Source organism: Dermacentor andersoni, chromosome 11 (genome assembly GCF_023375885.2).
Source record: "Dermacentor andersoni chromosome 11, qqDerAnde1_hic_scaffold, whole genome shotgun sequence".
Taxonomy (NCBI): domain Eukaryota; kingdom Metazoa; phylum Arthropoda; class Arachnida; order Ixodida; family Ixodidae; genus Dermacentor; species Dermacentor andersoni.
In genome coordinates this window covers 116,082,132-116,108,980 of record NC_092824.1, presented here as the reverse complement: position 1 = coordinate 116,108,980, position 26,849 = coordinate 116,082,132, and the positions used below count along the sequence as shown (strand labels likewise).

The following is a 26,849-nucleotide window of genomic DNA, read 5'->3' as shown; positions in this document are numbered from 1 at the left end:
AGCATGCACAAAGTTTCCAAGCCACTTTGTAAGTGATAGGTGCCATTGAGTTTTATTATGGCAGTGCTTCAGCATTACTCCTGGCAATCTTGCAGATCTGGAAAGTAAGTAACAGCACCTCCTCTGGACATTTGGAGCACCAACTTCCATAGTGCCTCAGATTCATATGCAACCTTAGAACAGCTTTCGTCATGTGCTAAGTGGCTTTGAAACTTTCTCCAAAGGATGTTAACAAAACAGTTAGGCACAAGACTACTAAAGAGCAAACTGTACATGTGTACATTATATACATGCCATATGTCACCAAGGGCTAACCATTTTGTCTCGTAGTCACAGCTCTATTTTTTCCCACAAATACCAGTTTACATCAAGGGTTGCGTACCTCAACATGCTACTCCTTGTGCCTTTACACTCGGTACACATCTCCTGCCTGTAGTTCACACGCACAAAAAGGATAAGTCTTGAAGTAAAGAACAAAGGAAGTCTAAGAATGTAAGCAGGAAAGAAACTTGCAAAGTCAGTAGATGAACGATAGCTGTTCGTGAATGCGTGTCACATTTTTCTTTGCTTGGTGTACTCGCGACATCAAATGAAGTGTCGTTGCTCAATCTAAAAGCAATATTGGCTTTGTGCTTTAATCTGTCAGGTTTTAAAGCAGCATCAGTATGCCACAGCTAATGCCATGCTGTATGACATTCCTGTATAAGTTTGAAGAACATTTGATATAGTGGGCAGTATCTTTTGTTATAGGTATATTTGACTCTCTTGACAAAATGCTAAGTTGATTTGTGTTGGGCAGTGACTGTGGATACAATGCTATTGAGGCTAGTTCTTACTGCATGCTGAAAATGATGGCATGAGCTATAGCAAGCCATCACTTATCTGCTATTAAAGTGATCTGAACGTGACAACTTCTCTTTGCAGGCGTACGTTCCCTGCAGAGTGGGACTCATCTATGCACGTGTAGATTGATGTGGACTGGATGCTTGTGGAGAATAGTGCAACATATTGCCTCTAGGTTTGCAGCCATTTGAGCATGCTGTTCAGAAATAAACACTCCAGCAAACATTGACTTTTCTCATTACTGTTAGCTTCAACTAGTTCTCAGAAAATTCACCACTAGTGAATTGATGAGTAGAACTTTACCAACTTTTTCGCAGTGCAGTCGCCAGAGCTGAAGGTCCTCGCCGGCATCTATGCATTTCTATGGGCCCAAACTTTTATTTCGATCCTAAAATTGGCCTTCACCAGATAATTTGAAATTAACCAGTCAGCACGCACCCGACCCCTATGGCGACTGATAGGGACCCCTTTAGTGGCAGTGTGTCTCGGTGAAGCTTGGGGGACAGCAAATGCACTGAACACATTATCTCGTCAAAGACACATTTTTTAAGCCCACCCTAGGATGATTGATCTTTAAGCAGTAATCGTGGCTCACAATGTTCGATTACGGTATTTACCCAATTTTAACATGCAATCTTTTTTTAAAGACAACTGGGCCAAAAATTGCCTGTGCAGTGCAATCAGACATGAAACCAAAGCTGCCTTCACAATGTTCACATGCTTCATCGCACAACACGTGTATTCAGGCGAAGTTTTTAGGAAACCAACAACTATTGTGGAACATTTTTTCTTGAAGCACAGAAAGGTACACCGACCAAGATAGCTGAAAATTTTATGACATTTCAGTTCCTTGTACGGGAGCTGTGTTGAAAATAAAACCCATATTATCTGGGTTACTACTAATCTGGCCATACGCCTATAGCAGATTGATGAAATCCAAAGTTTGATGGCAGCCCATCTGGCCGGGAAAATACATATTGAAGTGCGAAAAGATAACTGACCAATATAACTGAAAATTTCGACATTTCGGCTCACCATATGGGAGCCCAAATGGTAGCCTTGGTTTTATCCATACAGGGAGCCGAAATGTCATTAAATTTTCATATGGGTCTCATTGTGAACAAGGCTGTATGGGGAGCCAAAGTGTTATTAAATTTTCAGTTATCTTGGTTGGCGTATCTTTTCGTGCTTCAATATATATTTTCCCAGCCAGACAGGCTGCCGTCAAACTTTGGATTTCATCAATCTGCAACAGGCTTACGGCCTGCAAGTAGTAACCCAGATAATATGGGTTCTATTGTGAACAAGGCTCCTGTATGGTGAGCCGAAACGTCATTAAAATTTCAGTTATCTTAGTGTCTTTTTGCGCTTTAATATGTATTTTCCTGGCCAGACTGGCTGCCACCAAACTTTGGATTTCAACAATTTTTCTTGATAAGATATAGCATGTGCATTAGATTTTTAACATTCTTTAGGAACTGAATGTCATTTCTGCATTAGTTTACAACTTTGTACACATAGAAAGTGTGCATGAGTTTGAAATAATGCCAAATGAATCAGCGGTGTGTAATAATGTTTCTGTATTTTGGTTTGACCCGCCGGATAATTCAGTTTCGTCTGTCCTGTCCAGGTTGATTTTACAGAAGTTGACCGTGTAAGCTTAAGCAGCGAGGAGCCTGGCAATGTTTTTAGCTTGAGTTAACAAAACCTGCTGTTAGGCTTTCCCCCCTTGGCATTTCCTGCTTAAAAAAATAAGGGATCCCTTATTTTGAATGAAGTGCAATGCATTTTACAGAAGGAAGCAGTATGAAATAAACTTTATGAATGAAAAGTAAATACAGTTACATTAAAACAAATGCGGCATTCTCAAACAGCAGATGACACACACAGTCCCCGGCTGAAATCCACACGGTCCGCAGCAGGTGCAATGATGATGAGTAAGCCCATTCCACACAATGGATGCACAATCATACAACTTCCATGCTTTGGTTGCTGTCATTCATCAGCACAGGGGCCTTGAGAAGTGGACCAATGCTGTCCTCAGACACTGAAGTTGGCATCTGATTGGAGTCCACATTAGAGGAACTGGGTGGGATATTTTCAACACCGGGGTTGTCATCCCAGTCGATCTTGAACCGTGTCACACGTGGGTTTGTGGCCAAGATGTTTCGCTGTAGCTGCAGCACACAAACAGTAGTACACCGTATAACATACTGCAGTGTATGTCAAATGTAGACCTCTCCATGCTCACAGCACATACACTCCTGAATTCTACTGGCATGTCAAAAGTAATTACGCTGGAATACAGACATCCACATTCCTGCCTGGAGTGCTGGAGCACCACACTGCAAAGCAAATGAGTATATCAAAGCAGCTACTAAGTTTAGGATTTACCACATTGAAAGCTGTTTGGCTTGCATGTCCAGATGAATACAGTTGCTCACAAGCATAGTTTTTCAAACCAAGCAGCAATGCAAGAATATCGCTTCCACTGCTTCGCAGCATGAAGCTCAAGCACTCTAGACAAGCGAGTGGAAGTCTGAACAAGGAAACTTGAATTTACATGTCCAGGAATACCACATTGCTGGCTTTAATGGCAATCTTCAAAGATTGATTATAAATCCTTTACAAAACCTCAAGGGAATCTGCCACACAATGAACGATACTTGCAACCATAATGCAAATCATTCTAGTATCTACAAACTATAGGGAACTTTTACAGCTATGGTGGAGTAAAGCAATTTTGTCACAAATTTCATTATGCTTTCCCTCACATCAGTTGACATTTATGTAGCTCTATCTTTGGATATTAAGGACAAATTTTTCTCTACCATAAGAAGCAGAGGAGGTTCATAGGGTCTGTGAGGCCAGCAGGGAAACATAATTCTACTGGGTACACCAGACATACCAACGCACACTATTACATAAACTAGACCACAGATTGTGATCTCTTATGAGATATCCAGGCAATAAGCTAACTTCAGAGTTTAAATGTCTTCATAAATATGTAGATACGTACAGGCAGGGACAAAATGCAGGATGCGCAAGTGTGTACCACACTGCATTTTTACGGCCTTTACGGAAGCAAGCACTGTCTGTCGAGACATGGGATGGCACATGTGCACGCTTTCATACTTGTGTGCTTGCCCACTTTTTGCCAGCCTGCTGTCAGAGTCGCGATGATAGCAGAAGATTGCACTAGGAGAGTGCTGTCTTTTCCGGCCAGCTGAGTATGCAGTGAATTGTCACACAGCACAACTTGTGATGTGCTTGCTTTGTTAAATGGCGCAATGTCAGTTTCGCACATGCTTGCAGATTCCATATTATTTTTGTCCCTACCTGCACAACATCCCACATGCTCACAGAGCTCTGCGACTCTGCACAGTATTCGTCAATTCGACTGAAGCAGCTACCGCGACACTTACCCAAATGACAGCTACCGCTTGAGCAAAAATTGCACTTAATATCTATTCATACTTTATCCTCAGCACAATCTAAGCGAAAGCTAATGCCATTCAGCTACAGCAAACTTATGATCTATTCACTGTGTACAATAGTGTTGATGGCCTAGGTGGCTTACCCTATCAAACTGGGGAGTTGATGGTGGGTTCTCCTTGAGCTCTGGATCTGTGTACTCATTGTTGACATAATAACCCACGCGGATAAACTCCTTGCTCCTGTAAGAGCAAGTCAGCAGCACGACCGTGACTCCAACGGCATCTTGCACCGGGATCTTGTTGGGATCTGGCGGGTCCGCCTGCGAGGAATGAGGCCCACAACGCCGGTGTCACGAGATGAACCAATGTGATGCAATTTTCATGGACCCAGCTCTAGAGGGGGAAAGGGGGGGGGGGGGGGCTTGAGCCAATGCATTTACTTGTCAAAGACGCGCGTCCAAACGTTACGTTTGGTTACAAGCGTGCAACCAAACAGCTACAAACAGCGACAGGATAAAAAAGAAGTCTCGTAAATGCACACACTTGCCTGAAACACGAACATATGTCTGCCCTCTGGAACGGGTCCCACGTAGACCGTGTCGAGTATCTGGTCGTAATCTTCGCTCTCAGCTGAGCCGACGTAGATAATTTTCCATTCTAGGTCTGCAAACAAGCGTGCCAAACAAATGAGAGTGAACACAAAAAGGTATGCAAGTAAAGCTTAGGAAACTAGCTTAAGCAAGAAGGCAGGCAACACCTATGACACTAGCTGAACGCTGGATCTAGCCTCGAGAGCACGTCTAATAGCAGCCCCAATTGGTAGTAAAACGACTCTGGCGAGAGTCTAAATGGAGCTGTTGCTCTTATGCTCACCTTCTTTGAGGTCTTCGATGCACTCGAAAGTTATTTCAAATTGGAAAGGGTTGAAGAACAGAGACGGATTGTCCAGCACCACAACGTTGCAAACGTGGACTTTGGCCATCGTGAAAGGAGCAGCTCAGGCAAGGCGAAGAGCACACTTGGATGGAAGTAGCACGACAAGCGCCGAGTATCGATGTGACCAGACAATTATAAAGCTGCTGAGTAGCCGCTTGAGCAGTTAACGAGCAGGCCTTCTGAACTTCACCGCCAATAGTGGCTTCGACGCACTAGCTTTGGTCTTGCTTCTTCTACCAGGTATCTACGCAAGCACGTGTCTCGCGCGTTGGTCCATGCCTTCCACGAGGACTGCACAGCGCGAATAATGCTGCTAATGGTTACGCGTCAGACTAAATGTTTTTTTTTTTTTTCGTAAGCTGCATTCACGACACAGTTTCAACATCCATTGAAGACGCTGCCCAAACATTTGGCGGGAACTAGGCAGCACTACAGCGCAAGGAAATTGCCAGTGTGGTTTCTTTATGCATCGTTAGTTTATCTACATGTTAAAATATTGATTATATTTTTAAATTTTGTTTTGCGTTTGTCTTGTATTATATATCAAAGTATATAATTTTCTTACTCAGTCGACGTGTGCGGGGTAGTTATAAGCGGCTGGTGACTGTTAGCAAAGGCTGCTGGGGGGTGGGTGTGAAGTTATGCGAAGTGTGAAAATCGGCCTGTTATGAGCTAACAGAATCGTCGCAGTCGACAAGTCATAGCTGGTAATGGGAGAAACGTCATCCGAATGATGGTGCTACTGCCAAAAATTGGCTGACACGCCTGGGAACCCCCTTCGCTAGCTGATTTGCCTCGTAACATGGACGGCAAGCAAATGTGGCAGGTAAAGTACACATCTCTGTTCATCAGTGACTGTGTGTTTCGGGAAACTTTTGTGCCCTGATGCACAAACCTAACCTGTACATGACATCCGATAAATAGTTGCTACGAGCGTGATAACTGACTAGTCCAACTTCCTGAAGTCGAAAAGGAGTGTCGATAAACAGTGACGTCTGGACGTCAATGCCCAAGGCGTCGTGTAATTGAGCGCACAAGAGCTGTGACGTAATGCGTGAAGTTACGCGTTTGTTGAGGGTTGTGCGACTTATTGTATAAAGTTTTGGAGTTATCATGGCAGTCAAACTCTGTGCAACCTTTACTCGTTGATACAGTTCAGTTACTTCAGGCTACAGACAGACTGAAGGAGAAACCATTAAGACACCCTCTGAAAAGCACCGCCTCTAGTTATCATTTGCTGACGATCGCAGATACGCTCATCACGTGTATAACGTTACGAGCGAGCACTGTATGCTGCCGCTTGTCGTGTTTGAAAGATTGGCACAGTGCAAGCAGTGCTTATTCAAATTAATGATTTGATAAGAGTGGTTTGCCTATTTTAGTCTGTGCGTGCAACTGCGCAACAATTGTTTGTTGCGACCACTCGCGCCACATGGTTGGCTTTGCCAGCTTAAATTTCGTCACGTAATGGAGCGGAGCACCTACATTCAGTACAGTTGGGTGTGCTGAACCTGTTTATTCTTGGTAACTAAATCTTTTGTGTTTGTTTCTTCACAGGCCAAAGCATTGTATGACTTTGCGCCACAGGCACCTGGTGAAATTAGTATCTGGGCAGATGAAACAGTCACTGTCATTAACAAGGTGAGCAAGGCACATTGCTGTCAGTAGGTTTGTTTAAACAAACTTGTTTGTGGTATACATTGTGTGGCACTTCTTTTTTTTTTGTGTGTGAACGTGATGTGTGTTATAATGAAAGTTGTACAAAGGCACCACAGAGGGCATGTGTGTAATATGGGCCCTAGCATGGGTCACTGAAAAGTGCAAATGCAACACTGTAATATACATCTTTTTTCATAGGATTCAGAAACCATGGAACCGATGTTATATTAGCGAGCTGCATTTCTCTACAACAATATTTTGCAGCATGATGTATAAGCTTATCTTGGTGCTTATAAGCAGCTACGTATTTTTGTCTGATTGTGTTACGTCTGAACACTTCTGAATGCTAAGGTGTATGCTTTGGCTTCATAATCGACAAAGAACATTGCACACAAGCACACCACAAAAGAGGCATACACAGACAATAGTCACTCACAAATAAGGTTTATAGTCTTTCAGATGTCATATAAGTACCAGCACAGTCAGATCCATTAAAGGCAGAGAGAAGAATAAGCACAAGAATGAGTAACGGACAATCAACATGGTGTAACGGTTGAAATCGAAAATGCTAAAAGAGGAGTGGAAAGAAATTGTGAGACTGAACCAAATGAGAGTTAAACTACCTACCTGAGGACTACTCTGCACACTGTATTTGTTAGACAGGATGACATTTGAACTGAACGATGTGGTTTTAAGTCGTTTGGGAATGTGCCATCATAAGCTGAAACAATATCCCTATAGCACCAGAACTCACTGAAGCCACAGACAGTGTGCGCCCTGGAAATTGGTTTGCATGCCTTCTCACGCAAAAAGCTGATTTCTCCACTGGTCCATCCTGATCATGTTCTTTCTGTTGTCTTTGTTTTCCCATTCCAATACATCTAGAAACGTGGGAAAGGAGAAATTGCTTGACTTGGCAACCACTGCACCAAGTTTGATAGGATCTTTTGCATATAAAGGGAAAAGTTAAAATATAGTGACTGTTGGACATATTTTTTTATATATATGGACTTTTTAATAAAAACTTGTGAAAATTGCAAAATCTATAAAGATGAGACTACCGAGTTACAACTCCAGAATTCTGCAATGAAAAATGATACAAAAATTCTGTAAATTGTATGTAATAATCCATCTAAAGTGGACAAAATGTATGTTATACACCCCTGTGAAACATGTTACTAACTTGTGAATAGGCCTTTTGCAAAACCCTTGTAAATATTGTAACAATTAAATGTAAGCTGCAACTTAATACATGAACTTTGTCCACTGTAGATGCTCTAAATTGATGCATTTACAGAATTGCAGTATCTGTTTCTCGTGCTGAGCTATAAGTTTGTAAACTTCATGATTCTATATTTTTTTCTAACATATCGATTTGCTGGAATTTTCTTTAAAAAATAAGGCCCCAAATTAAAATACAGTTTCCTAGTCACTAGAATTTCAACTTTCTCTCTCAGACGCAACACATTTCATTCAAATCAATCTCTGTGTTATCTCAGGAAAGCATTTTTGCATTTTACATGTATGTGAACAGGTGGCAACAAAGTAGGACCCAAGCTAAAGCTTCCTCTTATGTGCTGTTTAAAGGCTTCTAACAAAAAAGCTATACAGTCACCTGGTCTGCAGCTTTGCCAAGATTGTTTTGGTGGAGTGTACTACTCTTTTACAAGTTTAGCCAAAGTGAAATTTTGTTGCAGTATGCCTTTAACCCTTTCAGTGCCACTGATGTCAGATAGGAACGTGAAGACCATATCAAGAGAGAATTTGTCATAATTTGTGTAATTTTTGCCCTTCTGCATAACCAGACATAAACTGTTTTGTTTGTTCTATAATATCTGAGAGAAAGAACTCTCCACTGGATGTGTGTCGCTTAAAAAAAAAAAAAAAGGCACTGAAAGGGTTAATTGATACGAATATGGCAGTGTTATTTTGAGAAGCCAGATCTTAGCCTTCCAGTAAGCTTTACAGTGCTATCAGTTGTTAGCTTTCACTCTTGGGTCATGCATAAAATTTTGAGACACTATTATTTTTCTGCTGTGTTTGTTTACTAAGATTTGCAATTTGGCAACAAACATGCTTTGTGTTTTTTCAGGATGTCGGGGAAGGCTGGTGCGAAGGTATCAACAGCCGAGGCGAGACTGGGTTGTTCCCCGAAGACTATGTTGAGGCAAGTGAACTGCAAACTAACCTTCTTGTCCATAGCCACTCAATGTGATGTGGCACGATTATGGGATTGAGATGACTAGGTAACTGGACAAAACTTGGCACAATTTTCAAATTACCCAAGGGGGACAGCTACACTGTAAATGCAGCATTTCTTAAGCTGAAAATTTTTTTTTACTTAAAGGGACACTAAAGGTTACAATGAAGTCAAATTAAAGTGATAAAGCAATGCTCTAGAACGTCTAAGGCGTCAATATAATCATGAACAGAGCTTTAGTAACCGAGAAATTGAGGTAAATGCATGACATGATTTGAGACCCCCCAGCGACATTCCGGTACTAGCCAATGACGAAGGCACTCCTCATCATAATTTATGTCACTAGTAGTCAACTACTCATATTAAAAAGATCATTTCATTAGATTATAAGACGGAAGAAAGTGCTACTTGTCTACTGCTATTCGATTCTAAGAAAAAATAACATTTTGACGTTACCCCACAGGTTACCCTCGTGTAGTATGGGTGGTCGAAAGGTTTCGTTTTCGCTCGACTAGGCGCCGCGCACGCTTTGGAGTTTCAGTTGTTTCGTTATCGCGTCGTACTGCGCTGGTTCTGCTGGCTCGCGAAACTTGCATTTGGAACAAGCAGCGAGAATGCCACGTCCATGTGATGTCGTGTGATGCGCGAACAATCTGCGGAACTTGGCCAAGGGCAGTTGCACCGGCGAATCCAACGTTACTTATCACTGTGTGCCAATGAGTGAACCTCTCCGTTCGAAGTGGTTAAGTGCCGTACCTCTGCCACAGCGCATTGGCAAAGAGCCGAAAAATCGCATAGTGTGCTCGCTGCACTTTCGTCCAGAGGATTACGAGTTCAACGCCGACTTACTGAAGTCGTGTGGAGTGCCTTTCAATGCAATGCTTTCCCATAGCGCTGTTCCACCGGTCTTGCCTGCATTCTCCGAAGCGCAAGAACAACTGCAGGTCGAAGACAGGGCTGTGAGTGCGGCATTTGGTTTTCACGAAGGAAAAGCTACAAATGTGCGAATATGTACTACAGCCATGATGCTTCAGAACACATTTTCTCTTAAAATAAGTCTCCTCTTCGCATGAAACAAGCGTTTCGAGGTTTCTGGGATGGTATTTCAACAGTCCACGTTGACTTAATATTAACCTTTAGTGTCCCTTTAATCGTGAGCCTTTCTTCTGGAATTTTATAATGTTTCCTTACTCTATTTCGATAGTTTATCTGATAAAAGCTTGGTCAGAGATGTTCTGTATGTCAAAAGATCTTTCCAAGAAAAATGCCAGCAGAGTGCTCTGTAAGCCAAAATTATTTTTAATTTTATCATTTTGATTGTTATATTTACAATAAACTTTCACATTTACAAGATGGGCTGGCAACAGCTTATTACATTTGGTTAGACCTACGGAAACAGCACACTAACCAATGTCTATGGAAGACCTTTGTGCAAACTTGCATTTTTAGATGCCTGAGAGAGCTGATCTGACAAGCTGTTTGTCTGTTCTTTGTAATTTCATCGGAGTGAAAATTCATTGGAGTGAGCTTGTGCCTTGCAGCACTTATGATTCACTCTTTGATACCTATAGCCATTCCATAATTGTTTTGCCACTTTAGAAAGAAAAAAAAAACAGTTCATACGAGCTCATGCATACTAGAGCCTCTCTTGCAATTTGGTAGCTGTCTTTGCGCCATCAGACTTGCACTCTAAGTTGCACAGTGACATTTAATTGCCCGTCCTCTTCTACTGAGTTTTTGCCGGGCGCCTACGTCACCATAATTCACCCCTTTATTTGGTTATGCTATTTATTGTGTCTGCTTGGTGTTTGTTTTGAATAAGCAATAAGTATTCTTTTTTTGCTTTGTGTTTGTTTCTTGAAGGAAAGTCTTTCCAGCCAAAGCAAGGCACCAAGCAAAACTGCCGGACTTGTAGTTTTCCATTGCATGATTACAGTAGTACAAACCGTTGCACCTATGCTTGTCTCTCCTCAAGCCTGTGCGATTGCGAAGAGTTACAGAAAAAAAGAAGTGTTGGCATGCTTGAGGAGGCAATTCCCTAATGTCAGTTATGTTTACAAATTATTGTATTAAAGTGGAAAGTTGGGCGAGTTGGTGTGCATTCATAAAGGGAACAGCGTGAACAAGATGATGACGGAGTGAAAGGACACAGGACGAGCACTGACTCACAGCTATGTTTACTGAAACACACATCAAGTATATGAGACACAAGCGATCACGGGGTCAATCGAAAAACGCACAACCGAGCCACGTGTATACAGAGCATCTGTTACTGTATCGAGCTATCTAGGTACGTTAATTCCTGCTGAGGAAGCGCGATCGAAGGCTGGCTAATGCACGACGTGCCCTTTCGCTCAATGTGGACTGCTTCCACGACTAATCTGCTGGATGCATCAGTATGCTTAAACAAAAGTGTTGTCTCTTTGAGCAGAGGCTTACACTTACATTGCCGGCAAAGGGCAGACACATGCGCATAATCATTCTTGTCCAAGAACAATTCATGCTCTCTAAGTCTTACATTGATGCACCGGCCGGTTTGCTCTATGTACACTCGCCCGCACGTGAGCGGGAAAGAGTATACCGCATTGGTAGTGCAGCCTACATACTTATTAACATGTTTCACTTTGCACCTTACGTTAGGATTGCATTCTGCTCCACTTTCTTGCCTTTCGACCGCCAGACATATAGCACTCAATTTTCCAGGAGCCGAAACGACAACCTGCACCCCATAACGACTTGCAACGTTCTTCAGGCCATGAGATAGGTGATGTGCATAGGGTACAACTACCACATTCTTCTTCCTGCTATTTCCTTCGGCATCCTGGCTTCTCGAGTTTTTTACCCATTTAATCAACTTCTCAGAGCTGCCCATTATTAAGCTACCCGGGTACCCAGCTTCCTCCAGCCTGACTACCTGACATGCGAAGGCATACATTGCATGCCCACATGTTTTTACCAGAACAGCGCGAAGTACGGGGGTGCAAATGGCGTTTTTTACTACTTTCGGATGACAGGAGGTGAAGTTCAACAGGGGCTTGGCAGAACGGGAGAAATATTCCCAACAGACATGCTCGTCTAGAAAACGTAGTCTAAGATCAAAGTATTGTAGTTCATCCTCTTTTGGTTGCTCCGAGGTGAACCTCAAACCATGACCAAGCTCACTAAAAAGAACCATTATTTCGTCCACCTTGATGGTGTTTGTCTCCATCAATTAAAACCAAAAAAATCAACATATCTGAACGTCTTGATGGCTATCCCAGAAAGACGCCAGTCCAATGCCACATCCACCTGCGCCAAAAAAATGCTACTCAGGACGGGAGCCACTCTGGATTCGATACAGATACCAGCCTTTTGTATGAAAAGCAAGAAATTCCATCCTATTATTCTCAACCTCAGGTAACATTACAAAAGTTCAAGGAAACTCAACAGTAGCACCACGTTTTTGGACAAACCGCATTTCATCATTTTGCTTCGTAATGCATGCCTTCACACTGCACATTAATTGGTTGTGAGGCAAAGAACAAAATAGATCCTCTACGTCCACACTACAAGCGGCACACTTTCCTGGATTATTTGACGAAAGGTATTCGACAATGCTCTCAGAATTCGGGATAACCAGGAGATCGGCCAGTTTTAGCGAAGCAAGGTGGTGGTCTTGTAAAAACGTGGAAACTTCGCTTTGCCAAGTGTTCTTTTCAGTTATGATGACCCGGAAAGGTATCTCCGGGTTGTGGGCCTTCACAGAGAATACCTTTAACTGTCCCTCTTTTGCTTTCTTAACACGCTTGTAAGGCCTTCTAGGCTTAAAGAACCAAGAAGCGCCGCTGCCTTTGCCTTCACTTTGGTTACATTATCTTTCATTTCTTTAAAGTTCTTGCCAACAGCCAAACCTGCCTTTTCCTGATAAACCCCATTAGGTAACACCACAAAAGAACCTCCTTTGTCCAAAACAGCGACCCCTAACCCATTGTCCACTAAATACCGTATTTACTCGCGTAATGATTGCAATTTTGTCGTCAAAATTCGATTTTTTAAATTTTCCGTGCAATGATCGCACCCCGAACTTGCCGCACCGATATGTCTTGTGCCAAGTCTAGCTAATAATGATCACGCTTACCATCTGTCGAATGCTACACGAACGACTCTTCAAGACAAACCAAGTGGTCTGCATGCACCAAACATTCTTAAGCAAATGCCCCTTTTCATTCCCTTCATCACTTTTCCACTTCCATTACAAAAAAAAAAAATCTACGACGAAACTTGCGGTTATTATGTGTAGGCTTTATAATGGTTGTGGTCGACAGCAACAACAAAGGCATCTTTCGATTCTTCTCGTCTGCACTCATGGGCACGCAACAAATCGCGAGCGGCAATGATAGTAGCCACGTTTACACTGATACGTTAGGAGTGTACCCTATTCATATGCCGACGCTTGTAACACAGCTAAGATATTCGCCCACCTTTAGCGGAAACGTGCCGTATTAGGATAGTAGTGAAGACAAATGCTGCACTTTCCGCAGCATGCCTGCCATGTGTTTCTATGTCACTGACAGCTAAGCGTGCCTGCCCATCTGTTTCTGTCCCCTCAAAGTGGACATGGCTACGTTATTGCCGCAAACTTGCCGATATTAACAATATTATTCATTACTGATACGGAAGAAACTGTTTCAATGCACATAATGTATTCACGAGAAGAAGAAAAATTGTGTTCATCGCATTCGGCTTGCTCCGCCGGCCGCCATTTTTGTTTTGGTGTCCCGCACTACATACAATGGCAGGCGCCTATTTGTTGACCTGTTGTCATCCTGCAGCAAACACGAGATGAAAAATTTTTTTTTTCACGGGAAATTTAACCCGCATAATAATCGCACCCCTGAATTTTCAATTTTTTTTTACAAAATAGTTCGATCATTATGCGAGGTTTTGTCCAACAGGTGGGCTTTATCGCCTCTAGTTTTAGTCCTGGAATACACATCAATGCACTCCGACACACACCTTGGCTGAACGCTTTCAGCAGCCCTTCTTGCTATAGATTGAGCAAGTCCCACCTTTTCAACCGGCACCAAATGGGGTTCAAAACAATGTTTTGGACCCAAATCAGATTAATCGTGGAAGCAGCCCACATAGAGCGAAAGGGCACGTGGCACATTAGCCAGCCTTCGATCGTGCTTTCTCAGCAGGAATTAACGTACCTAGATAGCTCGATACGGTAACAGATGCCCTGTATACACATGGCCCGGTTGTGCATTCCTCGATTGACCATGTGATCGCTTGTGTCACTTATTTTACAAATGCTTGGACCAGTTTGTTCATACAGTTTTCAGTCCTCTCTAGTGCACACTTTCGCAAGTAAGTTTTAGAGTGCACTAGCAAAAGTATGTGCAAGTAACTAGGTAGTTACTAGAAAATTGTGTGATGATTATATGTGTATGCTATATGAAGTAATACCCAGTAACATGAAAAGCAAACAGGGTAGTTGTACAACTGATCACCAGAAAATTGCATTGGGTATATAAAAGAAATTTAATACAATTGGGGAGATACAACTGGTATGCATGTGCCAAAAAAAACAAGTACTAGTTGAATGTTTAAGCGGGATAGTTGTTGCAGATTTGGCTAAAGGAATGAACAGCTGTGAAACTGATGTCCACTCAAAAGGCACATAGACATAGAAAGTGTAGTCTTGCCTGTGTCATTGCTGTGCGCCATTTGTGCTGTCCCTGTCTTCGAAGAAATGGTGGTCGAGCATTATGTCTGACTGTGCCCCTTGGTGTCTCAGATTCTCCCAGCCGGCCCTCCGCCACCATCAGTACCACCACCACCTCTGCCGCCCAAGTACGAGGCAGGCCAGTCAGCCGTGTCCACCGCCGCGACCACAGCACCTTCGTCTGTGCAGTATGATAACGGCGATGACTGGGACGATGACTGGGACGACGACGATTCAAACCAGGGAGCACAGGTATTGTTTTTCTGTAACGTGTCAAGCAGTGAATATGCTTTCTATTTATCTATTTCAGGGATGTCACTCTTTTGCCAAGTGGCAGAACCAGTGGGTGTGGATATGATTAACAAAAAGCTTCCTACTATTTATAAATGCTAGTGTCACATAGCATTGGCATGGAGTGTTAGCAGACTTGACAGCCGAATAAATTCCAAGCAAGCAAAAAATTTATTTATTGAAGGCAAAGCTATGTGCAGTAGACATGAATTTATTCCTGTGGCTTGTGTTGTTTCTCAGTGGCACTAAGACTGGTGTTCTCAGTGTTGGGAGAGTCGGGACCATACCCAAGAAACTTTTTTGGGGGGGAGGGGGGGCGGTAGAACGGCTGCCATATTGAAAGATTTGTACTGGCTTATTTTCGTCTGTGAATCAAGCACAAATGAATGCTAAAAAACTGATTTCATTTTATGTATAGAGTCCCGACTCGATGATTGGCCACGCATATTTCTGTCAACATTGAGGCACGAGAGACTATCAATAGCACCAGCAACCATCTACAAGCCTTTGCATGTGCTTAGAAGATTGGCAAGCATGCACGAAGGCTAGATCGTAGGCAGCACTCTAGCTTGTAATACTGTAACGAAATTTCAGAGCAGCGATCTTTCGTGCCTCTACCAGACTTTGTGTGGCTTAGCTGATAAGCACCGCAAATTTTCCTGGTAAGGACGGTGTGGATTATTATGGTTAGGGAGGGCTTGCCGGAGGCCGGGATGTTAGTGTTCGATCCTAAACATGTTATTTACAACCATGTGCCACGAGATATGGTGACCGACAAGGTGGGCGGCAGAGGGAGTGCTGAGGTGGTCTTGTAAAAGGGAAGGCTTGAGCAAAGGAAGAAGTGGGAAGTACTATCAGGAAAGTTACAATGTATGAAAAATTTTGGCAACTGGTGGTTGCTGTGAAGGCGTGTATATATTTTAGTGTCACCCAAAAAGTTAAAGCACGAAGAAGTTTCCGGGGTAGTCAGGACTCCATCTTAAAGCCCCCCTCCCTTAGTTACACCCCTGGGGAGAGTTGCAGAATCTAGCAACCTGCATGCCGTAGTTGATCTGCTTTTGGTGTCACCTTGATGTATTACGCGTGATGTTCCTGTTTATAGACACAGCGTGTTTTCTGATGCTGTGTTGCAGGACATGCAGCAGCCTCCGCAGCTGTCTGGGCCATGCAACTACGGCTTGTTCCCACCTAACCGCTCGTCGCTACAAGAGGCCGGCAGCAAAGGAGATGCCGCATCCAAGGGCGGCACTGTCAAGCGCTTCAATCGGTCAGTGTTCCTGTTTGTCTCAACCTTTGTTTTGCTTTCAGTAACACCTCTAAAGCTCTTATGTAAATTTGTGTTGCTTAAGGTGGAAGAGGACCTAACTTCAGTACGGAACATTCACAGAAATTTATGGAAATCTGTCTTCACAAAAATTAACATCTTAAGAGCCATCTTTGCTGGCTGATCACTGCTGATTTATCTTTTGCACTTCCACTACTCACACTCACGGGGCCATCTGATTGACAGCCACCATCATCTCTTCGCTAGCCTTTGTCCTTCGTCGACATTCATTCTCAGCCTGTTTCCTTTTTCACTTTTCAAAATTTATTATATGCTACCTTGCAAATCAGCAACATCGATTTGACATGTTTTAGGAAGTGCAACCTTTACTGCATGAGCACATTGAAAGTTATTTTCAAAACATGCGCAGTTATCACCCCTCAGTGTGTGCATTATGCACATCTGCCTCCCAGCTTCTTATTGCTTCATTGGCATGAGTTTGATACTGAGTAAGGACAGCATGGGGCAAAGCTTAGATTTTTATTTTTGTTGCCTGTGTGACTTCTACATGAGTGTGGATCAGTCAATCTTCTGGCATCAATTCTGGCCACACTGTCTCTGGAGTCTGTCCCTGTTTTCTGTGGTAAAGGCTGCTCTTTGTTGTAAAAATTACCAGTTGGTTAATGGTAAGGTCCTGTTGGCACTGAATGCAAAAGAGGCTGCAGCTGCCGTGATTAGCAGTCTGCAGTGAATACAGCATTACAAAATGAAATAGTCTGGTAGATTGTTTTGCATATGCATGGCAAGAAATTGGTAAAGCTTTTCCCTTCAGAACAGCAGCGATAGATTTTATCAGTGATAAACAAAAAAAATGTGGCTGGTTGGACATGTGTAGAACTAAAGTGAAAAGTGCTGCAATTAACATTGAAGGGAACACGGCTTTCAGGACCCTTACATGGAACTTCTGTAGAAATTACTAACACCTTTGTGGTATAATTATTTTCTGGATTTGTATGAATTAAAAACAGAAGCTTGTGAGGTTGCTTTGTTCTCACAGCATTCCAATGCGAGGCAGATGTATATTTTAGTCAACATTGCTCCATTTGATTCAAGTAGTGTTGAGTACAGTCAACATCTCATTCTTTCTCCCTAGGGGCCGCGAAAACACTTAAAAAATTTGGGCAGTCAGAAAAAATTAATGCAGGCCTTTTACTGCCCCAAAGGCCTCAAATTGCCACCGGCATGTCTGAAATATCTCTAAAGGACTACCTGTACACTTATTAGGCTCGTGCTGCAGCAGGAGATGGCAGGTACATGCGTGTATAATTAAGGAATGCGTGTTGTGTCCAGTGTCAGTGACCCCTTTCCATTCTTGGTGTGCTTCATTGCAATACACTGCCTATGGTTGCCCATGTAACACCACTGTGTTATGTCGAAGCCGACTTTTGGGAACTGACATTATACAATGTGTCGTGTTTTTCTTGCTTCAAAACCATTGGCGAATATGACAAAGGCAGAGTCAAAGCAAATGCTAACGGCGGCAAATTCTTTCAATGAAAAACACGGCACCGAACAGCAGGAAGCTTGATAACAAATGTTGAAGCAGGCCTAGCGTTACTGCGGCAGTTGCAGCTACCAGTGGATTGGTGTCCAGGAGCGCTGGTTCGAGGTGGAAAGATCGTCCAAATGGCTGTAGTAGTGCTTTCAATTTGCTGTTACAGACCTGCTGTTTCGGCTAAATTTCCAGAAAATTGAACAGCAAAGAGTTTCAGCATCCAAAATTTCAGATGTCTTTCTACATTGACTCTGTGGGGTGGTGTGGTGTCGTGAGGGTGTCCGAATTATTGGACATGTCCAAAAAATCAGGTCTCCAAAAAAATTTGTTGTTCATTATTAGTGTAACATATTTACTGTCAAATATTAATAAAAGTGTTTCCGCAACGGCACACTTGTTAAATGTTTCTTGCACTTAAGTACAACACAAACAAAAAACATGTACTGGCAAATCGAGAACTAGTAAGAACTCTTAGACAATGTGTGTGTTTATAAAGGGGTGATAAGCAACAAAAAGAATGGACGCATTCTACATTCTATTTGTTTGCCCTTGTATTCTTGTTACTATACTGGCTATCAGGGAATTGGGACAGTTCTTTGGTGATTATTGGAGAGGAGTGCGGACATCCAGCGCTTCTTTTTCAATTTTCTTTTTTTCATCTTGGTAATGTCTAAGCAACTGAGACAAATGTGCACAAGCACTTAATGTGTTAAGTCATGTGCCTCAGTGCAACCTGCACTTTTAAATTGTGTGGCTTAGGTTGACTCTGTGCTTGTTTCTAAATTAATCCCTGCATTGTGAATTTTAATTTAGCACATAGTACTGTCAATGCGGCTTACTATTTGGCTCCTTTGCTCTGAAGACCTTGCCTTCGTGATTAGTTCGCCGGCAGATGCAGTGAAGACGTCATTGTTTTTTCATCCTGAATTGACATTTACTCGTATTGCAGGTTTTCAAATTTTGTTAAATCCGGAGGAGAATCGTGGCTCCTAGGACTGATCAAGCCCGTTGTGCCAAGTGACGAGCAGATCCAAATTGTGGCAAGTACTTTGTCTTCCAAGACTGGAAATGAAAGATCATGGAAAAGGATGGTCAGAGTGCTGACTGAAGAAGTCGTCGCTTAATGACTTCTTCAATGCACTATGCAAAATTTGTGATTGTGATGGCGGGTGTCCATGTATAGTACTGGAATTGTTACCTTAATGCCTTTTGTTCTTCCTCGAAGTCTAGTTATCTACCACTGTGGCTCAGTTGCTGTAGCATTCCACTGTGAGCCCAAGGTCGCGGGTTTGATTTCCGGCTGCGGCAGCCTCATTCAGATGGAAGCTGAACACAAGAATGCTCATGTTCTGTGCTTTGGGTGCACATTAAAAAAAAAGCAAAGAAAACACATGTTCAAAATTAATCCAGAGCTCTCCCCACTGCACAGTTTCTGGACATTCAAAATAGAAATTTTAAGGCTTCATAGGGGAGTTAAGTTAGCCTTTTCTTCGTTTATTCGACTTCCTTGTTTCACTAAAGATAGCACATCATATTTTCCAAAGTAAAATATAACTTGTATGCAACTGTCAGACTTAGTACACAAAGCAACCCATAAAATTTTGACATTATAGCCCAGATCTTCTCAGGTAGTTTAGCAACTACTCAACTGTAGATATATTTGCCGTTTCATGCGATACTCCTTTGTAGATAAATGGCAGTAGCGGCCGAGTTGAATATGCTTGCATGCTTAGCAGATGTAGTTGATTGGCTATTCTGTATGTATCGCATGTGAATGTGTCATCTTCTAAGCTTGAACTAAAGTGGGAACAGGTAAAGGTGTAAAGGCAAGTGGCACACGAAACCTACCAATGAACTTTATTCTTCAAGCCTAATTTATTGTAGCTTGTGGAATTCATCTGTATAAGAAAAGAGCATGCTGATGTATTCTGCTCATAAAAGTAGGTCATAGTCGGTGACAGGTTAAAAATGCAATGGCAAGGACATTTCAAACATAATTATGCATACTTGTGCCAGCAACTCCATTCATCCTAGTCTTCCTGTCCTTCGTTATATTCATATCCATGTCCTGACACCTGGGCAAGGCAAAAGTGCTGCTGCATCCTGAAACTCCTTACCTTGCTAAAAAAGGCTTTTGTTTTTAAGATGCAAGTGATAAGTACCTACTTATGTAAAGGGACTAGCTGGGCCATTCATTTGTATATGGTGCACGGATGGAAGTGCCGCACCAACTGCGCCAGCTTGCGCCAAACCATTGAGATGCACCAACTTGCACCAAAACACACATTTTGAATGAAGTTGGTATATTTAGCAGGATGTGCATGTCCAGTGGCAACCACGCAGCCATAGACATGCGTTGACTAGCGCGTAGCCCTGCAATCCAAGCCTAAGCAGTCTGTTTCAGCGTTGGTTTTTGCAGTGCGGGTGTGTTTTGTGGCATAATCAGTGATGGCACCAGTGCACCGAACTGCACCGATATGTGAATCCTGCTACATCCTGCTACTTTTCAGCCAAATATGAGAAGTCCATATCCATACTGCGCCTAAGGGGTGGCTTGGGCTTATGGCAATGGAACTAAGTCCTCAAGCCATTTCTCCACGCCATCAAAAGAAGCATAGGTGGCCCCACAGCTGCATCAACTCTACGACTGACTGAGCCAAGCCTCTCCAGTTAAACCTGGATCGTACCGCTGTTTCTTCAGTGGGCTGTTGTCTATTTTCAGTAGTGAGCGATTGTGATAGTGCTGAGCCAGACCCTGCGCTTGTCTCCTGTGTGACCAATGTAAATTGGATGACCGAAATTTTGAATAGTGTATGGTGTTTCTCTTGATTCTTTGAACATATCATGTACAATGTTGCTGAAATGTCGGCCACGAACAAAGTACCGCCATTCAATTAGTCGCCCATCCGGCACTTTCATTGGTAAGCTCATTTCGCGGCTTTGGGAATGCCGTTGGCCGCTGATAAGATTTTGGTCGAGTTGGCACCAAACAACAACTTGCACCGCAGCATACTAAAGAAGCGGTGCTGGTTAAGCCTAGCTACACCGTACAGCCGTGACAAAAATTCGCTGCCAGCAGGCCGTCGCAGCAAGGTTGTCGTCAGTATGTTTGGACTAGTAAACTGCCTCGGTGATTCGCCGTGAGGTCACGGGCTAGACTGGGGACCAGAAGCTGAGATTGGGTCTGCAGGCAACATACCAACAACTACTGTGAGCACTTTTTGTTTGTTTTATATGCTTAATGGACGAAACTGCAAAATCTTCCATGTAGGCAGAAAGCTACAAACTGAATTCGTGCATCAGAGCCTAATCTGACAGCACTATGTAGTCAAAAGTCATGTGTGCATATGTGCACTTCACGATGGTACGCGATGCACATCGAACTATGTAACAAGCAAAACTCCTCTGCGGTCTCGACCATCGTGGTAGTATTTTAAATAGATGGTATATCAGTGAAGCACAGCAAACCTTTCATACTGTTGGCGTTGAAAAAAGCAACAAAATTTTTTCGCTGTTGAAGTTTACTGGCTGATTATTTTGACATTTCTTTCCTTCATCCCCCCCCCCCACCCCCTGAAAAATAAAGAAAAATGGTCGGCAACTGTTTTTACCATGAAGTTTTACACTCGGTACGCACTTTTTTTACATTCAGAGGTGGAAGTTTCAGCACAAAGATGAACCCACCATGTGAAGTAGGCGATTATGTACCATGCTAGCCTAGAAGCCTGGCAGAGCTATATAGCAGCTGCACTATCAGCCTCTCTGTGTGACATTCTCTCACAATAAGCTACGTAAATTTGGGGGAGGGGGCCTGTGTATAGACTCCTACCTCATCATCATCACTAGCCTATTTTATGCCCACTGCAGGACAAAGGCCTCTCCCTGCGATCTCCAATTACCCCTGTCCTGCACCAACCGATTCCAACTAGCACCTGCGAAATTCTTAATTTCATCACCCCACCTAGTCTTCTGCCGTACTTGACTGTGCTTCCCTTCTCTTGCCACCCATTCTGTAACCCTAATGGTCCACCAGTTACCTAACCTACGCATTACATGGCCCGCCCAGCTCCATTTTTTCTCCTAATGTCAATTAGAATATCGGCTATACCCATTTGCTCTGATCCAAACTACTGTCCTTCTGTCTCTCAAGGTTTTGCCTAGCATTCTTCATTCCATTGCTCTTTGTGCGGTCCTTAACCCTTTCGCTGTCGGACCTTTCTGGCCGTGACGCCCCCCCAGTGTCGGCTTGGTTTCAGGGAACGAGCATAACAGGGAATGAACATAGCAATTTATTTTTGATTATGATTGGTATACAAACAACATAGTCGCTGCAATATGCACATTTCAGTGTTCTGCAGCTGTTGTTAGTAAACATCATCATCATCATCATCAGCCTGACTATAACATCCGTTCAACATCCGAATCTGACGATGCGGAACTCCGCTCTTCCTCGCATGAGACTGTCCGAGTCCGAATCCGAGCTCGGCTCGTATTCTGAATCGGAATTGAGCCACCGCTCCAATGAGCAGACGAAGGTCCGCGCGCTCAGCCATCCGAAAGTAACCGCGCGCAAGGAGGATGCGCTTTCAGTCGCCCGCACAACGGAGAGAAATGGGACGTTGCGTGATCAAGAAGACAGAGGGAGATGGAAAAAGGCTAAAACAAAGTTCGAAGGGCTTTACGTTTACTGCTGCAAGTCGGAAGCGAGGGTGCGGCGAGAGAGCGAAAGCAGCAATCGAGTCACTCTTTTCGGAGAGGCAACGGCGCGGCGCGTGCCTCTGAACTTGACGCGCCGTAGCAGACACACCAACAGAATAAAAATAAAAACCTTCAAACCCGCGGAGATGGCAGAACAACCCTTGAACCCATAACCACACGCGCGCGACGCATGATACAGCGAATGCGGAGCCACCGCGCCACTCAGCAAAGAGAGAGGGGTGAGTGGCAGTCGCACCGTACTCTTCAATACGTAACTAACACAGGTCGAGGCGAAAATACGAACTTGTAGAAAGAGTCAACAGATGGAGGGGCCAGTTCAGGAGTGCCAGCTTTGCGCTCAGGCGCGAAATTTTGAACGCACTATAGAGAACGTACCAGTACGTCGGTGACACTGTGGGGGGGAAGCGCGAAGACGTACCGGTACGTCCGTGACAGCGAAAGGGTTAACATCTTCTCAAGCTTCTTTGTCAGTCTCCAAGTCTCTGCTCCATATGTCAGCACCGGTAAAATGCATTGATTGTATGCCCTCCTTTTCAATGATAATGGTAAGCTTCCAGTCAGGAGCTGACAATATCAGCCGTATGTGATCCAACCCATTTTTATTCTATGAATTTCCTTCTCATGATCAGGGTTCCCTGTGATTAATTGACCTAGGTAAACATACTCCTTCACACTCTAGAGGCTGACTGGCGATCCTGAACTCTTGTTCCCTTGCCCGGTTATTCATCATTATCTTTGTCTTCTGCATATTAATCTTCAACCGCACTCTTACACTCTCTGTGTTAAGATCCTCAATCATTTGTTATAACTCGTCTGCAGTGTTGCTGAATAGCAGCTTAATGAGAGCAGCATTCCGGGCAAGTTGGTAATCCGTTACTTAAATGATATTGCGCGACACAAAAAAAAACGACACGGACGTGAGAGAAGACGACACGCCTTCTCGTCTTCTCTCACGTCCGTGTCGTTTTTTTTTTGTGTCGCGCAATATCATTTAATAAGTTGCTGAATAGAACAATGTCATCGGCAAACCGAAGGTTGCCGAGGTATTTGCCGTCGATCCTTACTCCTAAGCCTTCCCAGTTTAATAGCTTGAATAGGTACTTCTTCCAAGCACACAGGGAATAGCATTGGAGAGATTGTCTCCTTGTCTGGCCCCTTTATAGGTATCTTCCTACTTGTGGAGAACTAAGGTAGCTGTGGAGTCTCTGAGATACTTTCCAAATATTTTTGTAAGTGTTCTGTGCTCCTTGATTACATAATGCCTGTATGACTGCTGGTATCTCTACTTAATCAAATGCCTTTTTGTAATCTGTGAAAGCCATATAGAGAGGCTGATTGTACTGTGCGAATTTCTCAATTACCTGATTGATAACATGGATGTGATCCATTGAAGAGTATTCCTTCTTGAAGCCAGCCTGTTCCCTAGGTTGACTGAAGTCCAGTGTTGCCCTTATTCTATTGGAGATTATCTTGGTGAATATTTTACATAATACTAAAAGTAAGCTAATGGGCCTATAATTTTTCAATTCTTTAACATCCACCTTTTTGGGGATTAGTATAATGTTGGCATTCTTCCAGTTCTCTGGGACCCTTGAAGGCGAAAAACAGTTTGTATAAAGGGCCGGCAGTTTTTCAAGCATTGTCTCCTCCATCTTTGATTATACCGGCTACTATTCCATCTTCTCCTGCTGCTTTTTCCCGTTTCATGTCTTGCAAGGCCCTTCTAGCTTTATCGCTAGTTATAGGAGCCTCTGTAACCTATTCATTACTACTTCGAATGAAGTTATCATGGCTGCTTTGGGTACTGTACAGGTCGGTATGGAATTATTCTGCTGCTTTTACTATATCTTCGAGATTGCTGATATTACCCTGCTTATCTTTCAGTGCATGCATCTTGGCTTGTCCTATGCCAAATTTCCTTCTCGCTGATTTCATGCCACGTCCGTCTTTTACTGCTTCCTCAGTCTTTCTCGCATAATAATTTTGAATATCCCTTATTTTCTCCTTGTTGATCAGTTTTGACACTTCCGTGAATTCTATCTGATTTCTTGAGTTGGACACTTTCATTCTTTGTCATTTCTTTATTAGGTCCTTTGTTACTTGGGAGAGCTTACCTATTGGTTGCCTTGGCACCTTACCTCCCACTTCAATTACTGCTTCTGAAGCCAGCCTAGTTACGGTTTCATTCATTACCTCTATGTCATATTCATCTCTCTGTTCTAAAGCTGCAAATTTCTTTGCGAGTACAAGCCTGAATTTGTCTAATTTTACCCTTACTGCCTCTAGGTTGACCTGTTTGTTCTTGACCAATTTTTCTCTTTCTCTCTTCAAATTGAGGTGAATCCTAGCTCTCACTAACCTGTGATCACTGCACTTTACCCTACCTATCGCTTCTACATCCTGTACTGTGCTGGGATCGGCAGAAAGTATGAAATCAATTTCATTCCTTGTTTCACCATTAAGGCTTTTCTAGGTCCACTTTCTGTTGCAACGCTTTTTGAAGGTGTTCATTAGTCTCAGCTTATTCCTCTCCGCAAATTCTACCAACATCTCGAGTTGTTCCTGGAATCCACGCCATAGTAGCCAATTCTTTGTTCACCAGCCTGCTTTTCCTCCACTTTTGCATTGAAGTCGCCCATGACTACAGTATACTGAGTTTGCACTTTTCCCATTGCTAAATCAACATCTTCATAAAACTGATCTATTTCTTCATCATTGTGACTGGAGGTCATGATTATGTTCCTATTGATGATGCTCCTATTTAGCTTCCTCCCACCTATGAATGCAATATTATCTTACTGAGTGTTAAGTTTGATGATGAATATTTCGGGACAGAAGCATTCTTGAAGAATCAAACAAAATGAAGTCGTCTTTGAAGTGATCACTGAAGTTTTGAATTAAGACAAATATACCATAATTCATCAAAGAAAAAAAAAAATTGTTTGCCAGCTCTACTTGTTCGCAAAAAATGTGTTTGCTAAAGCACATAAACGACTTGTGCAGGCAAATATTTATGTAGCTGGCATTAGATTTATCAAAATTACTGATACTTGGGCGTTACAGGACTTTATAATATGGAAAGTTTGCAATCACTTTCATTTACCCTACTCCAAAATTAGCCTGCTGCAACGTGCAAGTATGCATGTGGTCTAACCTTGAGTTTCGCGTGGTTTGAGGCTAGTTGAGTGTTCAAAACAAGTTGAAATTATTGAGACCCAACGGCTACGACACCGATAAACAGAGTGGCCATAGTTTAACTTCTATGCGAGCGGTTGCGGCCAAGCGTGAGCAAACGATAGTCGGCTTCTTCCGAAGATACCTAATTATTACCAAAATTCGAAAACAGATTTTTGCTTACTTCAGCCTGTTTATTAAACTGTGTTGTGAATAAATATATGGAGTAACTGTAGGAAGAAGTGCACTGATCCAAGCACCCTTCTTGATTGATGTCAGCTATTGGCCAATAACAGCCACGTATGGGAATCTGCTATATTATGGAGTGAAGCATCCTGAAAAGAATGAGGAGCAGGCTTCTGTTGAAAAGAGAGCACTTGAGAAAAAGGTGACTTTGCACTCCACTTGCGCAATACACGCACCGCACATGATTGCAAAATTTGGCTGAGATGTTCACTGCAGCGTGTGCTATCTGCAGATTGTGTCTTTTCATAGAGCCTGATGGGTGGTTCAGGTCCCCTTAAGTGAAGGGATAAAGGGCAAGTGCATCATGTTTCCTTGTGAGAATACTTTCCTCCACTTTGGTCTCATCACCAGTAAAAGGTTTTCTTATTTTCAATAGCTTTTGCATTGGTTCACCAGACCTCTGTCATATGCGACCGGTGGCTGCATAATTAAAAGGTAGTAAGGTTGTGGTTGCAGACACTCTTTTTCTCTAAGTTTAACTTTCAGTTACTTTGCTCCCACAAAAGCTCCTTTAACATTCCATAGCCTGTCTGATAATATTGAGGAATTGAGGATCAGCTAGTTTCTACTGCTAAAATGCACAAGCATGCTAAAATAAAGAATAAACAAACACCATGTGTGTTGGCCAGTGTATAAACAAAGACTTGACAGAAAGCTAACTCCACTGTTTTCTCTGTGTGGCAGGAGTGTGACGGGACGCTCAGCTGGGGCATCACCATGGACCCATACCACTGCGAAGTGTCCTCCCCAAAGAAGGAAAGCAAGTTCAAGGGGTTCAAGAATTACATTGCCTACCAGCTGACACCATCGGTGAGACT

General features: G+C 43.0%; 3 protein-coding genes across 3 annotated transcripts in view; 2 read left to right on the top strand and 1 right to left on the bottom strand.

The window, feature by feature from the left end:
* AGBE (1,4-alpha-glucan-branching enzyme) overlaps positions 1-1,072 on the top strand; it is a 51,514-nt gene extending 50,442 nt beyond the window's left edge. Inside the window, exon 15 of the mRNA XM_050186443.3 lies at positions 925-1,072. Within this exon, the coding sequence (XP_050042400.1) occupies positions 925-972 (48 nt within the window). The 3' untranslated portion in view covers positions 973-1,072. The remainder of the gene's footprint in view (positions 1-924) is intronic.
* A 1,569-nt stretch (positions 1,073-2,641) lies between these two features.
* asf1 (histone chaperone asf1) lies at positions 2,642-5,712 on the bottom strand. Its single transcript, XM_050186452.3, has 4 exons — positions 5,154-5,712; positions 4,828-4,943; positions 4,424-4,600; positions 2,642-3,020 (listed from the first exon to the last, which is right to left on the bottom strand). Exons 1-4 carry the CDS (start codon positions 5,260-5,262, stop codon positions 2,811-2,813), a joined length of 612 nt encoding a protein of 203 aa, XP_050042409.1. The 5' UTR covers positions 5,263-5,712; the 3' UTR covers positions 2,642-2,810.
* Positions 5,713-5,824: 112 nt separating this feature from the next.
* Positions 5,825-26,849, top strand: part of SH3PX1 (sorting nexin 33-like protein SH3PX1) — a 47,683-nt gene continuing 26,658 nt past the window's right edge. The window contains exons 1-7 of the mRNA XM_050186445.3: positions 5,825-6,042; positions 6,774-6,857; positions 8,968-9,042; positions 14,855-15,034; positions 16,207-16,340; positions 18,842-18,932; positions 26,716-26,841. Of these exons, the coding sequence (XP_050042402.1) occupies positions 6,019-6,042; positions 6,774-6,857; positions 8,968-9,042; positions 14,855-15,034; positions 16,207-16,340; positions 18,842-18,932; positions 26,716-26,841 (714 nt within the window). The 5' untranslated portion in view covers positions 5,825-6,018. The remainder of the gene's footprint in view (positions 6,043-6,773; positions 6,858-8,967; positions 9,043-14,854; positions 15,035-16,206; positions 16,341-18,841; positions 18,933-26,715; positions 26,842-26,849) is intronic.

Coding starts and splice junctions, on each gene's coding strand:
- asf1 (XM_050186452.3), bottom strand. CDS start 5,262: ATGGCCAAAGTCCACGTTTGCAACGTTGTGGTGCTGGACAATCCGTCT. Junction 4,944..5,153: donor CATCGAAGACCTCAAAGAAG/GTGAGCATAAGA, acceptor GCTTGTTTGCAG/ACCTAGAATGGAAAATTATC. Junction 4,601..4,827: donor GACATATGTTCGTGTTTCAG/GCAAGTGTGTGC, acceptor CATTCCTCGCAG/GCGGACCCGCCAGATCCCAA.